At 42.7% G+C, this 16,307-nt stretch overlaps 1 protein-coding gene across 3 annotated transcripts in view; it reads left to right on the forward strand.

Moving 5' to 3' along the window:
- Window positions 1-16,307, forward strand: part of RPS6KA5 (ribosomal protein S6 kinase A5) — a 185,463-nt gene that overhangs the window by 166,096 nt on the left and 3,060 nt on the right. For all 3 annotated transcript variants that reach the window (XM_061156418.1, XM_061156420.1, XM_061156419.1), the window contains 5 exons: window positions 131-224; window positions 3,706-3,876; window positions 7,307-7,498; window positions 13,429-13,588; window positions 15,109-15,272. In XM_061156418.1, coding sequence (XP_061012401.1) covers window positions 131-224; window positions 3,706-3,876; window positions 7,307-7,498; window positions 13,429-13,588; window positions 15,109-15,272 — 781 coding nt within the window. The remainder of the gene's footprint in view (window positions 1-130; window positions 225-3,705; window positions 3,877-7,306; window positions 7,499-13,428; window positions 13,589-15,108; window positions 15,273-16,307) is intronic.

Below are 16,307 nucleotides of genomic sequence, written 5' to 3' on the forward strand. Positions count from 1 at the left end.
AAAGCCTCCTTCTGATACTTTGACACTCACATTCTGAATATGCTGTAAGCGAAAACAAAATTAGGGCTGGGGCTGTACTTCCAACAGCCTGATGAAGAGGAGTGTAGACACTGACTGCTTCATCTTTCAGGATGGAAGCCAGCACTCAGAAAGAGGTAACAGCTCTGAGACTCTGCGAAGGACACCCCAATATTGTGAAATTACATGAAGTTTTTCATGATCAGGTATTCGGCTTTTTTTTTTTACTGTACATACTAATTCATATGCAAGGTTCTACTTTTCAGCAGTGTTGTCGTTGCTTCTGGCGCAGAGTCAGGGATATGGGGCGTGATGCAGCCATTCCAGAGGTGAAAACCCACAAACTCGCACGCACCTGTCAGCGCCGCCCCCCGCTTCTCTCGCTCTGTCGAGGTTAGGGTCGTGCAGGGCCTGGGCGGAGGGCGTGGGAGGGGCGTGGAAGCCCCGCCCCTGCGCTCACTGCGGTCCGGCCGCCGCGCCTCTCAGAGCTGTTCCCTTCGCCTTCAGCCTGACGCTGTGACTTTGAGAGTGGAACTCAGCCTGAAGCCTCATTGCTCTCCTTTTTGTTTAGTTGCTAAGTTGTGTCTGACTCTTTCGTGACCCCGTGGACCGTAGCCTCTCTGTCCATGGCATTCTCCAGGCGCGAACACTGGAGTGGGTTGCCATGCCCTTCTCCAGGGGATCTTCCTGACCCAGGGGTCAAACCCGGGTCTCCTGCATCGGCAGGCGATTCTTTACCGCTCAGCCACCAGGGAAGCCTCCTTAGTGCAAGGTAAAGAGCAAATAGGAAGCAGAAGAGCAAAGATGCTCCCTTCCCTCTTCTCATTCCAGGGGCTCACACTCCCCCGCGCTGTCCCCTCGCCAGTCCTGCTTTCCGTCAGGACCCTCACTCAGGGCATGTCACTGTGGACACGGGAGGGATGCTGTTGGGCCAGGTCCATGCCTCGTCCTCTGCAGACATCTCTCCGCCAGTCATCTCTCCTCCCGACTGGGCGGGGTGGCACATTTGCTCAGAAGACAACATGCGAGGCAGCAGAGCCGAACCCAGTCCTGGGTGTGGTTGGCTCCGGCTTTACCAGTGAAGAAACAGGTTCAGAAGGGCCATGAGTATTTTCCCACAGTGGGGAAAAAAAAAGAATCATGAGACTTATCCAACCACAGTCACATAGCAAGTCAGTGAAAATCCCGCCGGAGAGCTGGTCTCCGGTTTTGGGCTCCCTCCAACGTGCTGCTCTGACGTGCACGTGGTAGGGAAGCTGTGGCCCAGCTCTCTGCCGCACTGAACTCCCCGGAGCGCCGGGGGCTCGCAGGACCCGGCGGGGAGACCCGCGGCGGCGGAGGAGCGAGACTGCGATCGCTGCTGTTCGTTAGCGTGTACCTAACGTGGTCCAGGCATCGCAGCTCTCATTCTAATGCATCGTCTTACTCAGTCCTTACCATGACTCTGTGAAGTGGGAAAAGCAAAACTCACAGAAATGAAGTAATTGGGTCTCCCCATCTCTGAGTCGTCCTTCTGGGATCTGAACCTACACAGTCCAGCTTCAAAGCAGGCTTATGATCACTGTGTCCTCCTGCCTTAGGGGAGGCAGATGCACCGTCTGGTTTTCGTATCAGGTGAGTGAGCACCCCAAAAATGACATTGTCCGCTTGCTCCTTGGTGCTTATATCAGAAAAGGAAGACCTCTGAATCAAGGATTGGGGGGACTGGTCTCCTTGCTCCTTCGCAGCCTCTGCCTCTTCGGGGTCCTCAACCGCAGTGCAGGAGGTGAGTCCCTGTCCCCTGGGGCTGCTTAGGAGGAGACTGCACGGCTTCCTGTGGAAGACGATTTGCACATCCATCAAGAGCTTGGTGGATGACCTTAGGCACACAGCAACAACCACGGATGCCCCTGCATGGTTGCAGCTGTGCTCTGAGCTACACCTCCCCCCACAAGACTTTGGATCCGTGACCTTCGGGCCACCATCAGATCTCGGCAATTACACCCCTAATATTGTATTTATGTGACAAATTAACTTTATCATCTGCTGCTGTTATGTTCAAGAGTTACTCGAATAGACACCATCTCATGGGGAACTCCCCTGGTGTACAGTGGTTGAGACCCCATCTTCCAGTGTGGGGGACGAGGCTCGGTCTCTGGCTGGGGCACTGAGACCCCACCTGCTCAGAGCAGCTGAACCCGCGTGCTGCAGCGAGGGAGGCCCCCACACCCACACGGAGACCCCGCACGGCCAGAGCACCGTCTCATGACGGAATCCTGCATGCACAGTAGAGATACGCTGTTGTTCTCATATACGGTTGTTGATTACTTGGGTTGTTTTTTCTCCCCATAATGGTGACACAGTTGCCTACATGTTGCCACATCCAACACAGTCTGCTTTTCATCTCAAGATCCTTAATCACATCTGAGAAATCCCCTCATCATACAAGGTAGCACCCCTCAGTTCTGGGGGTTAGGATGTAGACATCTTCAAAGGGCCATTATTCAAGCTACCATATACACATTTCCCCCCATTATCTACATTTTTATTGGTAAGGGCACTAAAGTTCATGGAGGTAAAGTAACATCCACTGGGTCATAAGTAAGTTGCAGAAATGGCATTCAGATGCAGGCTTGACTCTAAAGCCTATCTCTTAAATCACTCTAGGTGTTGCCTCTCATTTGTTGAAAGCTTGCTGGCATACACTTGTAGCAGACCTTTAGCTTTGACATAATTTGGCTGATGTAGAAATTCAAGTTAGCATAGTCTCTAGTAGCCTGGGAGCAATTCTCTTTAAAAAAAAAAAAAAGAAAAAAAGGGTTATTCACCTTCTAGAATATGCCCATTGTGTGCAGGATAATGTATTTATAGCCATCTTTTTTATGATGCAGTTTTTCTGGACTTTGCTAATTCAAAAGGAAGCATGCTTTGTTTTGTTTGTTGAGTGACATTGGTGTGATAAGGCATAGCATTTGAATCTGATTATTGATAACTTTTTTAAACCATATGTGTTCATTGGAGAGCGGGTATAATTCCTTTGCTTTTCAATAGCTCCTATGTTATTTTCTTTATGGAAATATATGCAAAATATAATAAGCATGTAACTTTTGATACTATTTAATTAAGATAATGCCTTTGGGATCAAAAGCAATTTTGTCTTTAAAAAGCCCATAGTGAGTTATGGGTGTTTGCCGTGAGAATTAACAGGAACCCTGAAACTAATCTGTAGAGCCCTAAGAGAAGATTTAAAGTGACATCATCCAATAATGCCTTTTTTAAAAAGTAAATTTGCCATTAAATGTGTGTTTGAGGCCTCTCGTGGGCAGCGTGTTCCATCAGTAATCTTCTATATTATTTAAAGCAGCCAATTTCACATTATTATCAGTACGAGGTCACACTTTAAAAAGAAACATATGTAAACTCGATAGAGAGGATTGGAATGCAGTTCAGCTGAAAGAATTCGTGGAGGAGAGGAGACATAAGGATTTCACTGCAGTGCTTGAAATTTTCCATTACCGAAATAGAACTCTAAAAAAGACACATTATCCTTCAACTCTTTCCTCTAAAATGCAAGGATCACCGTTGATTATTTTAACAAGAGACTGTTTAAATTTATCAGTTACAATTCATAGTCAGTAAATGTTTTATGCATTGATCAGCCTCTCCTCCTCTTCAATAAGGCCCTCCACATTGTTCTTTCTTTTCTAGCTTCACACATTTCTAGTGATGGAACTTCTGAACGGGGGAGAGCTGTTTGAACGCATTAAGAGAAAGAAGCATTTTAGTGAGACGGAAGCCAGCTACATCATGCGGAAGCTGGTTTCAGCTGTTAGCCACATGCATGACGTCGGAGTGGTACACAGAGATCTGAAACCCGAGGTATAAAATCATATAATGCAATCTAGCATCATTATTAAATGTCCCCTAGACATGTGTGGGCTTTTTTTTTTGGGTGGGGGGGTGGTTTTTTTATTTTCAGGGATTTTTTTCTAAATAGATACTTGCAAATACCATGTTTCTTGGATTTTTTTCCTATTCTATTTCAGTCTAAAATAAATCTGTCTTTTCTTTTTTTTGCCAGCTGATCATCTCGAGGTTATATTTGTAAGTGTGAGAGCCTTTTATGGAAGAAATACTTTATGCAACAGTTGTGGACTAAAAATAGCAGTGGAAATTTTTGTAGCAGAAAATAATATCCCTCCTATATGTATACCATTTTAGAGAGATTTTTTTTAAATGGTTGCATTTTGAAAGCTTATCTTTCACTTTCATAATCAAATTGATGAGCTCATTAATAGGGACGTGTATAACCCTGTTTTGGATATTTAGGCGCTGTCTTGGTGTGGTTAGTTATGTGATCTTTACATGTGGTTTTCTTTGCTCACCTACTGCAGTATTCATAGAACTGTGTAGCAGTGCGGAAGTAGCGGCTTTCCATATATTTTTTCTTTCAAAGGTTAAGAAAGAAGGTTCTAACTCTAGAATAATCCCTTTTTAGTATCAGAATTGTGAAAATTCCTCCCTTTTAGAAAATCATCAAAATAATAATGCAAGTTGAAAAACAAAACCCACTCCTTTATGAAAGGAAAACAGTGAATCATCCTTTACCATAGGCAAAATTATATATACTTACTCTCTAAAATAGAATTTCAGTTTTAATTGCTCTGAGACTGTAATGAATTTTCAAGTATATTTAAAATAATAATTTGGTGTTTATTTTTGTGTTAGACTATGAAACAATCTCTCTCAAAAAGCACCATTTACGCCTCTTGGTTAAGTACCTTAGGTAACTGGTAGGAAGAGGATGTTTTGGAAATGGAATTCTCTGTCTTTGGATATAACTGACTGATTCCTAAAGTATTTAAACTTCTGTGTACTTTCCATTATTGTTATTCCTATTACTCGTGGTTAATCAAAAGCGAGTTGTGTTTTATGAGCTGGCAGCTATGCTCGCTGCCCCTTTGCTTCCTGCATCCCAGTTCTCGCTCTCCCACACAACGCCCACTGGAAATATGGCACTCCGTACATTGGAGATTAACTGTCTATTTTTAAATGTGAACACATACCACTTAAATGCTTTTTTTTATAGACAAGGAACAAGCATGTAATTTTTTTAATTGAAAAGATCTGTTCCATGACTGTCTAGAATTCATTTTCACATGTTTTATTCTTTGATAACTGGCCATCTGTCCCCTCATGAGCCTCAAACGATGCAACTGTCCTCTCCAACAGAACTTAAATTCGCCTTCCGATTTTACTGATTAAAAAAACACTCACATAGCTTTGTTCTTATCTGTTAAAAAGATTTTGTCTCAAGTAGGCATTTAAAAAGTAGAACTGTCTCATTATATAGGACATCCTGCTACTGTGATAGTCCTAAACCAACACGTGATTTGGAGACATGAAAATGTACCTTTGTACTAACATTATCATAATAAAATGGCTTTCACTTTGACTTTTAAGTGGCTGATTATATTATTTTCAAGCCAAAAGTTTAATCCCTTTCACATTGATAGCATTTCAAGATCTGTTTATGTCTCTTTTGGTAGCTATTTATGTGGTATTCATATTCTACACAGGCAAGATAACTTCTAGGAGGTGAGAATCAAATAAATTTAGAAGCTGGCTGACATTCTTAGTAGGCTGCTTTGTATGTTTCAAACTGATCCCCATATTCTTGAAAGATTGAGAAATTTTATCGAATTAGTTGCTGGCACAGCTTGAGACAAGGACATAAGTGGTTTGAGCGGTGACTTCCTGCCACTCCTGACCATGTACGCCCAGAGTGAAGAGGGGAATGCCACGTCTCCTCCGTTTCAAGATCTGTGAGCAAGGGAGTCCTTAGCCAAGGGAGTCCTCTTGGTATAGGAGACTCTGAAGTCCTTGCCAGAGACTCGCGGGCTGTGGGGACAGGCCGGGCGCCTCACCCGCTGCTCTGCGCCGCAGCCCAGCGCCTTCTGCTGCAGGAGAGCCCGGGGCCACCTGCTGGGCGCTCTCCAGGTTCTCCTGCCTGAATGCCAGTGTGACTGCAGCGGTGGCCAGCCTTCCATTGAATTATATTCACATTTAAGTTCCATCAAAAATTCAGGATTAAGCATTTAGTATGATAGAAAATTTAAGAAAACCTTTCAGCTAATTTTTTTTGTTTCTTTCCTCCCACTTCATTTTTAACTTTTGAAAGGGGGCCTAGAAGATTTTTCTTCTTTGTATCAATGAAGCCTTCTATGATATTTTTTTTTCACTTTGAATAATATTAAAAAGCAAATGATGTTCCAGAGCTGGGGCAATAATTTAATGTTCATACTAGAGTTTGTTAGGATGGCTAAAGACAATATTATCAGATTCACTTACTGTGGGTACTAGCTTGATGTACTAATAAAAATGATGATTTGCACACCAGTATAGTTAGATTGTTTAAACAAGTGGTAAATACAAAAGTAATCAGGGACTTCTCTGGCAGTCCACTGACTTTCTGGCAGTCCAGTGGTTAAGAGGGAAACTCCCAGTGCAGGGAGCATGGGTTCGATCCCTGGTTGAGGAACTAAGATCTTGCATGCTGCATGGTGTAGATAAAAAAACAAAACAGAAGTAATCAGTAAAACCTTAGTGATTGAGAAGGCTTGGAAAATACATTTTCTGAATACTAGAGGGATAATCTCCATAAGCATCAAAAAATGTTCAAGTATTAACTGTTTTGGAAAAAATATTTCTGAAATGCATGGCTCCACAATGTATTCTTTAATAGGTTTTACTAAATATTGTTAACTGTTTTGCTAGATATTATATAACTATTTTATTTGACTTCATTCAACAGACAAATATTTACCAAACCACCTGCTACATGACAAAGTCATGAGTAAGATAGACACAGTTGTTGGCCTCATGGAATTATGGTCTAATGTGGGTGAAGACATTGAGCTAATATTGCAGAGCTGATAAATGCCAGAAAAGAACAGTAAATGCTAGAAGGAAATATAACAGTTTTCAGCTTCAGTTTGGTGACATCTCTAAAGGAGGATTAGATGCCTGAGAGCCAGGTTGGAAGGGAGGTTGGTGGAAGAAGTAGAAAACAGACCACAAGCAAAAGACGAAGAAGGGGCATGACACCATTGGGGGTGTCCCTCGTGACCTTGTAAACTCGAGGTGGTCCAGAAAGCTAAAGCAGAGAACAGCGGATGCTGGGATCCCACTCCCAAACCCACCGAGTCAGATCTCTGTGTCTGAGTCCAATGTAAATATTAATAGATAATGTTGCAAAATGCCTCTCCAAGGCCCCTGACATTTTAACGAGAAACTTTTTATCTTGCAGAATTTATTGTTTACTGATGAAAATGACAATTTGGAAATTAAAGTCATTGATTTTGGGTTTGCACGCTTGAAGCCACCTGATAATCAGCCTCTGAAGACGCCGTGTTTCACTCTTCACTACGCTGCCCCAGAGCTCTTGAATCACAACGGCTATGATGAGTCCTGCGACCTCTGGAGCTTGGGCGTCATTTTGGTGAGTTCGTATCGGTCACGCCATCAACCCCGTCGGTTCTCTGTGTCCCCTGCATCTCTCCCTTTGCTGTCTGTCTGTCTGTTTTTTTCCCCACTGGGATATAATTGCTTTACAATGTCATGCTAGTTTCTGCTATACAATGAGGTGAATAAGTTACATGTGTACATACATCACCCTATCCTCTCACACCCCCATCCCACCCCTCTAGGTTTTTCTTAAATTCATTAAAAAAAATTGGCAAATTGATTTCTTTTCTACACAAACAGTAAAAGGCCTGACTGAAGACTATTTCCCTTTCTTAAAATTTATATTGGAGAAAATGTAGGAATTTTTATTTTGGTTTATTTAGAATATTTAAGGCAACTGTGTTTTGTGTGAAGTACAGTTATATATATGTATTTTTAAAGAAGCAATAGTCTATTTTCATAAGCTATGCGTATTAGATATAATATGGAACTAGCAAAGTGACTCATTAATGGAAAAATATTTAAAAGTATATTCTCTGAGATTTTCAGCCCAAAAAGCAATTGAGGAATATCACTTAGGATAAATTAACAAATTAATAAATGAAATTTAAAATATTCATAATAACTTATAGTAATCATGGTAAGCATGCTTTTCACAAAACCTCCTTGGCAGCCATGATCAGAAACAACATGAGCTAGAAAAATCTCAGCATGTTTTTTTTTTTTCCTCAAAATAGCTTTATTTTTTCTGCATACAATTTGTAGTGCTTAATCATAGGGAGAAGTTTTCAGACATAGAGAAAGATACAAGGAGCAAGGTGAAACCACACGTAACCTCATCATATAGAGATGATGTATAAGCTCTTCCCCTCTGCCCAGCCCTCCCCCATATTATGTATGCTGCATATCTTTCTACACGTTTTTCTGTATATTTGTATATATATTTAGGCTTTTTTAACAAATGAGATTATGTGATATGTAGTTTGGGTCTCCAGAGTTTGACATTTCTTTACTAATGAGCAGTTAGCACTTTCTAGCCTCTCACTAATTATAAGCCACACAAATGAATATTTTTGATACATGTACTTGCATTGATCTATTTCCTTAGACTAGACTCCTAGGAGAAGGGTATATACATCCTTATTTTGACATATATGGCTGTATTTCCTTCTAGAAGGTTTCCAGATCATGTTCTCATCAGCTGTATGTGAATACATGGGATACTATCAATTTCAATCTAAGTTACTTCCTGTGGTTATTATAAGTTGCGTGCATTTTCTTTGATGAGTATTTACTGTGTGCATCTTTTCAGGTGTTTGGACATTTTAATTTTCTCTTTTATGAATTGCTGTTGATGAGCTCTGCCTACTTCCCCATGGGGAAATTTTTCGTATTGAAACTTAAAGCTCTATTAAGGATTTTAATCCTTTGTCAGACATTAACGTTGGAAATGTTTTTTCTGGTTTGTCATTTCTTTGAAAACTTTGTTCACAGTTATATGAGGTTTTAATTTTGTTTTTAGAGAGGTTTAAATAGAAAAGCTTTTTTAATGTCTATGTTTTAATGGAGAAATTTAAAAAATTTTATGTAAAAAATTTAAAAAATGAAAAAAACGTATCTATTTAAACCCCTCTAAAAGCAAAATTCAAATATGTTGGGCTTCCCAGGTGGCACTAGTGGTAAAGAACCTGCCTGCCAGTGCAGAAGACACAAGAGACACGGGTTCGATCCCTGGGTAGGGAAGATCCCATGGGGAAGAGGGCATGGCAACCCTCTCCAGTGTTCTTGCCAGGAGGATCCCGTGGACGGAGGAGCCTAGCCGGCTACAATCCATAGGGTCACAGAGTTGGACACGACTGAAGAGACTTCACGCAAGATGTGTCAGTCTTTTCCTTTATGGTATCTAGCTTTGATGTCAGACTGGCACTCCACCCGCAGCCCTCTTAATTTCCCTTTGGGACGATATTTATTTCTGTGCTCATCCCTCCATCTGGGTTTATTTTGATGTCAGTTTGTCTTCCCCCAGTGGCAGCCAGTTGTCCTTGCAAGATGGTTCTTTTATTTTTAAGCTATAGGTTTTTATTTCAGCAGTTTTAAGTCATCATTTATAATTTGCAAATTAAACTACATATTTATGAGTATGATTTAAACAGCTAACTTCTGTGGATTTGAGTTTTGTTCGACTTAAGCTGATTACAGTAGCACTCTCCTAAAAAAATTCATCTAAATAAAAAAGAGCCTTTCTTTTTTAGCAATAATACAAGACTACCCCCTTGTAAAAGAGCCTTTACTTAAATACAGGCCAAATGTAATTATCATGCTTTTTAAGGTTTTAAAAGACACTCTTAGACATGCAGACAGGTATTTTAGAGCCTCCAAATGCCTTATCTATGGAAATAACCTCGTATAATGGCGTGGAGAGAAGCCAGGCTTTGCTCTAGATGTAATTGTCAACTCTTAAACAGGAGCAGGAAACAACAGATTAAACGATACCACCAGTTTATAATCACAATGTCCAGACTGCTGGAATTCTACAGGATAAACAACCTGGTTACTCCAGCAAATAAGTTATAAGAAAAAGTAGACTAGGAACCTGTAGATTAAAAGACACTTAAGAAACAATGTTTGCATTTTACTAGAATTCATTTTACTTCAAACAAATTCTAATTTTAATTCTATTTGTTAAATTCAAACTGTCATACAAATGTGATTATATTATTATACAGTGTGTATAACACAATTGAGGGAATTTGATTATTGACTGGATATTGGATGATACAAAGGCATTACTGCTAATTCTTTTTCAGTGCAATCATAGGTTGTGGTTGTGAGATTTTAAAAATCCTTGCCTTTTAGAGATACAAAATGAAATACTGGGTTGGCCAAAAATTTCATTCAAGTTCTGTTACAGCCCATGGAAAACCCAAACAAAGTTTTTGGCCACTCCACTACTTACATAAGAAAAGCTAAGTTAGCACCTGCATTAAACTGTCCAAGGAAAAAAAAGAATACCTTGTAAACTTTTCCATATAAGTGAGTGCTTCTCTCCAGAGGATCTAGATTTGAGCTATCCCATAGTAGGCACAAAATTTATTTGGAGTTGTTTGCCTTAGAAGTCTGTGACGCTTTGACATGTTGCATGTGATGAACACGAATATGGATACTTTAATATGAAGATAACCACGTTATCGTCACTGGGTAAAGCAAATACTTGAGAAAGATGCATCATGTCACACGTGTGGCTTTGGTTACAACTCAGTCTACCTCGTGGATGAGCAGTTCATTGGAAGCATTCAGGACTCTGATTAAAATAGAGCTTACACGGTGTCTTAGTCTGCTCAGGGCCACCGTAACGAAATAGTGCAGATGGGGCAACTAGAACAGCAGAGATTTATTTAACAGTTCTGGAGGCTGGGAGGTCCAGTTCCAGGGAGCCAGCAGGCTGGTATCTGGTGAGGGCTCTCCCCGCTGGTTGCAGACAGCCACCTGTTCATGGGGGCCTCACGTGGCCTCTCCTCACGTGAGCTCAGAGAGAGAGGAAGCCAACTCCCTGGTCTCTGCAAGGACACCCTCGTGGATGAAGGTCCTGCGTCCCCATCACCTTCACCTCTGTAAAGGTCCTGTCCTCAATTCAGCCACGTTGGGGAGAGTGTGACTTTTCAGCACATGAATTTTTAAGGCACACAGTAATTCAAAGCTTAACAGACAGTGTTTAGAAAATGTAGCATAGGATTATATGCTATTCCATAGGTATATATAGCATACCCATGGGATGGAATATAATAACGGTTAAAACATATTTTTTCCAAGTGTTTTATTTGGGATTTCATATTTTTTCACTTTATTCAGGATTTCTTATTTTTCCACTTTCTTCTCAAAATTGTATTTTGAAAATTTCAGACCTAGAGACAATTTGGGAGAACAACACAGTGAACGTTTAGCATGTTACCACATTTACTTTTGCTTTCTCCCCAATTCGCTCTTGTGTGTGTATACATACACACACACACACATATATATATCTTTATGTATATAGATAATTTCTTATCACAACCTTTGCCAACAGTTTGCAGACACAGAATTATTCTTAACAGAAGTTGATTCCTGGATAATCAACTAAATTCTAAGATCTTGGAGTTGAGAGGAGCCTAAAGTTGTCTAGAGTTGAGAGGAGCCTAAAGCTCTTCCAGAAAAGGGATCTTTCTACAAAGTCCCTATCACCACTCTCCTTTAAATATTTCCAAAGATGGTGAATTCATCTTTCCACCCAACAGCTTGTTGAATTATTTACACAGAAGAGCAAGAAAACTCTACTATAAAGGATACTTCTTTATGTTTAGTCATCCATGTATGTGTTAGGAAGTGGGGTGAGATGAAGAAGGGGAACAGATTTTTGAGAATTGTTTGGCAGTATCTGCTGAGCACACAGACCAAGTGACCCAGCAGTCTCCATCTCAGAGATGTAGCCAACAGAAATGCCTGTTTCTGTGGACCAGAAGAGATGTGCACAGAGATACAGAGCCGCAGGCTTCAGGGTGCCGCAGATTGGAAATAAGTCAAATGTTTATCAACAAGAGAAGCTATTTTAGTCTGGGTTCCCCTGGAAAGCAGAACCTGAAGTAAAAGCTTACGTTTTGTCATGTTCCTAAGGACCAGACCTGGAGGCTCAGCTGGTGAAGAACCCGCCTGCGATGTGGGAGACGTGGGTTTGATCCCTGGGTTGGGAAGATCCCCTGGAGAAGGGAAAGGCTACCCACTCCAGTATTCTGGCCTGGAGAATCCCATGGATAGTCAATGGGGTCACAAAGAGTCAGACACGACTGAGCGACTTTCACTTTCACTAAGGACCAGAATGCCAGGGAGGCAGGAGGGAGGCAGGGAAGAGGCGAACAGAGGGTGCACCGTGAGTTGCCACCTACTGTCACCAAGTGGAGCTGAGCAGGTGCACTCGCAGAACAAAGACCTCTTAATAGCAGACCGTAATGCTGCAGGGACAGGAAACGTGAATTCTGTGAGCCCTGCACCCACAGAACCTAGGTATGGGGGAGCCAGCACCGACGGATCGCCGATGATTCAGCACAGTCCTCAAGGACAGAACTCCAGCCCCACCCTGAGCTGGCATCGTCACCGAGCGTTCCATGTGCTTGGCACTGCCCCAGAGAAAGAATGCTAGTCTGTCCGACAAGTAGGCCCAGTTTCCTGTCTTCTTTCATCAGCTGATCACTGGGATCCCTCCTCAGTGAGGTCATGGGTGTGAGTTAGGGAAGAGGCCTTGGTGCACCAGAGAGGGGTGGCGTGCGCCCGTGCACTGCCTGGCAGCGCCTCTGGCCTCCGCAGGTCGACGCTGAGCGTGCCGTTTGCACGGCACAGCTCGCAGCACTGGCTTTATGAGTCAGGGCGTCTGCTCATCCCAGCTCACAGCTTTGTCCGAGCTTCAGGAAGCATTTCAGCTGACTGCTCTCACTGGCTCCAGGCATCCTTGCCCCAGGGTGTTGAGTCTTGAGTCTCAGACGAGTGTTTCCGTGGCAATAATTTCTCCATCAGGTCTCTTGTCCCATCGGCCCACCCTAGTTCAGCATCTTCAGAATCCGTTCTCTTCTGTGTCCCCTGGCCCCTCCTCGGCCGTTTTAGCCAGGGCCCGCAGTTCCTCTGGTATATGCACGTTCCGCTGTTAATGTCGTCTTTATTGAAATGATTAGATTATCCCTTTTTTATTCTTCTTGTCCTGAATATAGCTATAAAAATGGTTTTAAATCTTGATATCATAGTAAGCCATTTCTTTTTATCTACAAGTCTGAAATGTATTGGTTGTTTCAGTGATGAAAATCATGTAATCTTTTAAACTTAGTAATGCTAATTGTAATATTTGGGAAATTATGCTGATGAAGTTAGTAATGAAATTACCAGAGTGGCTTTGATGGTGATTTTGGCAGACATTCTGTTTTGCTCTTTTTTTCTTGATAGTATACAATGTTGTCAGGGCAAGTTCCATTTCAGTCTCATGACAAAAGTCTGACATGCACCAGTGCAGTGGAAATCATGAAGAAAATTAAAAAGGGAGATTTCTCCTTTGAAGGAGAAGCCTGGAAGAATGTATCCCAAGAGGCTAAAGATTTGATCCAAGGTAAGAATCTAATGAAAAAGTTTATATGATGTATAGCGATTGAAGTGGAACCATACCCGTGATACATATATTTGTTTGTGAATTATTCAAGAATCCCTGTGTGTTTAAGGATTCAGGCTACTCTGTTCAGCCTCAGCTTCGTATGAGGACACCCTCCGTCAGCAACCTCGTCCACATTCACAGCCGCAGTCTCACACCTTCAAAGGGAACTGCTTCCTCTTTCCTCTCCTTTCCCCCAGGCACATGCGTCCTCCTCTCCCTCTTGTTTTCATGGCCCAGACCCTCGACCCCCACCACCTTCCTTGCAGGCAGGCCCCGGGAGCTGGGGTTCAGCATCGCTGCCAGCTGCCTTTCCCCTCCCATTCTCAGGGCTCTCATCTGAGGTCTGGTCACAGCTGTCTCCTAACATCCACAACATGCTTTCAACTTACCTACTTGCTCTGGCTTTATGTGTCTGTCGTCCATCGGCTCAGGGACCTTCCTAATATCCAGATGCAGTCATACCTTTTTTCTGTTAAAAGTTCTTCAGAGAATGCCAGTGAGCTTTAGGTCAGACTCCCTAGTGGAGCCATCACGGCCTGGTTCTGCCTCCCTCTGTTTCCTGTCACCCTCACGCCAACAGCTGTTGTTCAGTCGCTCAGTCGTGTCTGCACTGGACCGCAGCACGCCAGGCCTCCCTGTCCATCACCAACTCCCGGAGTTTACTCAAACTCATGTCCATTGAGTCGGTGATGCCATCCAGCCATCTCATCCTCTGTCGTCCCCTTCTCCTCCTGCCTTCAATCTTTCCCAACATCAGGGTCTTTTCCAGTGAGTCAGTTCTTCGCATCAGGAGGCCAAAGTATTGGAGCTTCAGCTTCAGCATCAGTCCTTCCAGTGAACACTCAGGGTTGATTTCCTTTAGGATTGACTGACACTGTGGAACACCTGAATTCTTCAAGTGTGCTGAGTTTTCACGCTCTGTTCACCCTTACTCGTGCTCGTCCTAATCCTGGGGCTCACTTTGTCATCGACCCTGCTCATCCCTCACGACTCATCTCCTGGAAGCCCCCAGGGTGCCCACCCCGCAGGGGGGAGCCCTTCCCCAGAGTCTGCTGCGCACGTGTCCTCGGACGGGATACGACCTCACACACAGCTCCTCCCGGAGCCTGCATCTGCACGTTCCCTAACCTGCGGAAGGTGTTTGTCTGTGCGTCAAGTAGACCTCAGCGCTCTGTTTGGAGGGGGTTTGCCTGGCCCCTGGTGGGAGTCCTTGTTTCACGTGGTTATTTTCCCCGGATTGGAAAGCCCTGCTAGCCTGCAGCCTCTGGAGACAGGCTGCTGTGGGCGTCACTGTGAGCAGCCAGCGCTCACCAGGGATCTCAGTGTAGATGAGAATGGAGGTAACTGTCCTTGTAGGAGGTTGACGCCGTATAGAAACCACCGTGTCTTATGAACATAACTGAGGTCTCTGAGGTTGATTTTAAACTATGTTTGAAATGACAGTTCATGCAATAAAAATATCTTATTTATTCCCACAGGACTCCTCACAGTCGATCCAAACAAAAGGCTTAAAATGCCTGACTTGAGATACAATGAATGGCTTCAAGACGGCAGTCAGCTGTCCTCAAATCCTCTGATGACTCCAGACATTCTGGGCTCTTCAGGAGCCGCGGTGCACACGTGTGTGAAAGCCACCTTCCACGTAAGGCTCCGGCTCTGCACTCCCGGGGGCTCTGCTCTCCTGGGAGGTTTGAGAAGGGACTGATGTCCTTACTCTGTAACCTCAGAGGCACACTCTTGGGCGGACAGTTTTTAAAATGGGTTCTTTTAATTTTAGATATGCTTTTATAAATCCCTTCATGACATAAACACATTTCTGAACAGAAAGTGCATGGGGACCAGAGTCACCGCAAACCCACAAAATATTTATTTGACATTTGAGATGAGGCAGTTGTCTGATATTTGAATAGTTGAAGTTTTTCAGTCACTAAGGAAAGCAATAGGCATATTATTAGAACTTTTTCAAAAATGTTCTTTTGTTGAAGGTTAGTTGGTTTTACAATGTTGTATTAATTTCTGCCGTGCAGCAGACTTGGTTCAGTTACACATATGTATAAACACTGCTTTATATTTGTTTTCACCTTCTGTTCTATCTTGGTTTATCACAGGATATTGAACATAGCTTCCTGTGCTGTACGTAGGCGCTTGCTGTTTATTGAATTCTATACATATAATGGTTTGCTTCTGAAACCAAACCTCCAGTCCATCCCTACCCAGCTCTCCTTCCCTCTTGGCAACCATAAGTCTGTACTACCACTTCTGTTCTCTCTCAAATAAGCCAAATCACTGTCTGTAGAAACCATAAATAAGCATTGGAAGTTAAGGCACCTGTGAAAGTCCATCCCTTCAACAGTCATTTTGTGCATAATTTTATTGTTCTAGAAACTAAGGGATAAGAAGTTAATTAATTAATTTTAAAAAAGAAGTAAATTGGTATTAAGTAAATATTGTGTTCTTGAAAGGCTGAGACTACATAGCAATAAATGTAGATTCTGGCACACTCGTGTCAAACAGATGCAAGTACATTAAGATAATTGTCTAAGGAGCAGAGGAGTTAGAGAGAAATAACATTACTTCTGAGAGGATTATCTTGAGGAAGGAGACAGGATAGCATTTCCTCTTGGCTGCAGAAATGGATTAAAAAACTAATGAACTGGGATCTGGTGAGGCGTGAAGA

This window comes from Dama dama, chromosome 12 (assembly GCF_033118175.1).
Source record: "Dama dama isolate Ldn47 chromosome 12, ASM3311817v1, whole genome shotgun sequence".
In the NCBI taxonomy this organism is placed as follows: Eukaryota; Metazoa; Chordata; class Mammalia; order Artiodactyla; family Cervidae; genus Dama; species Dama dama.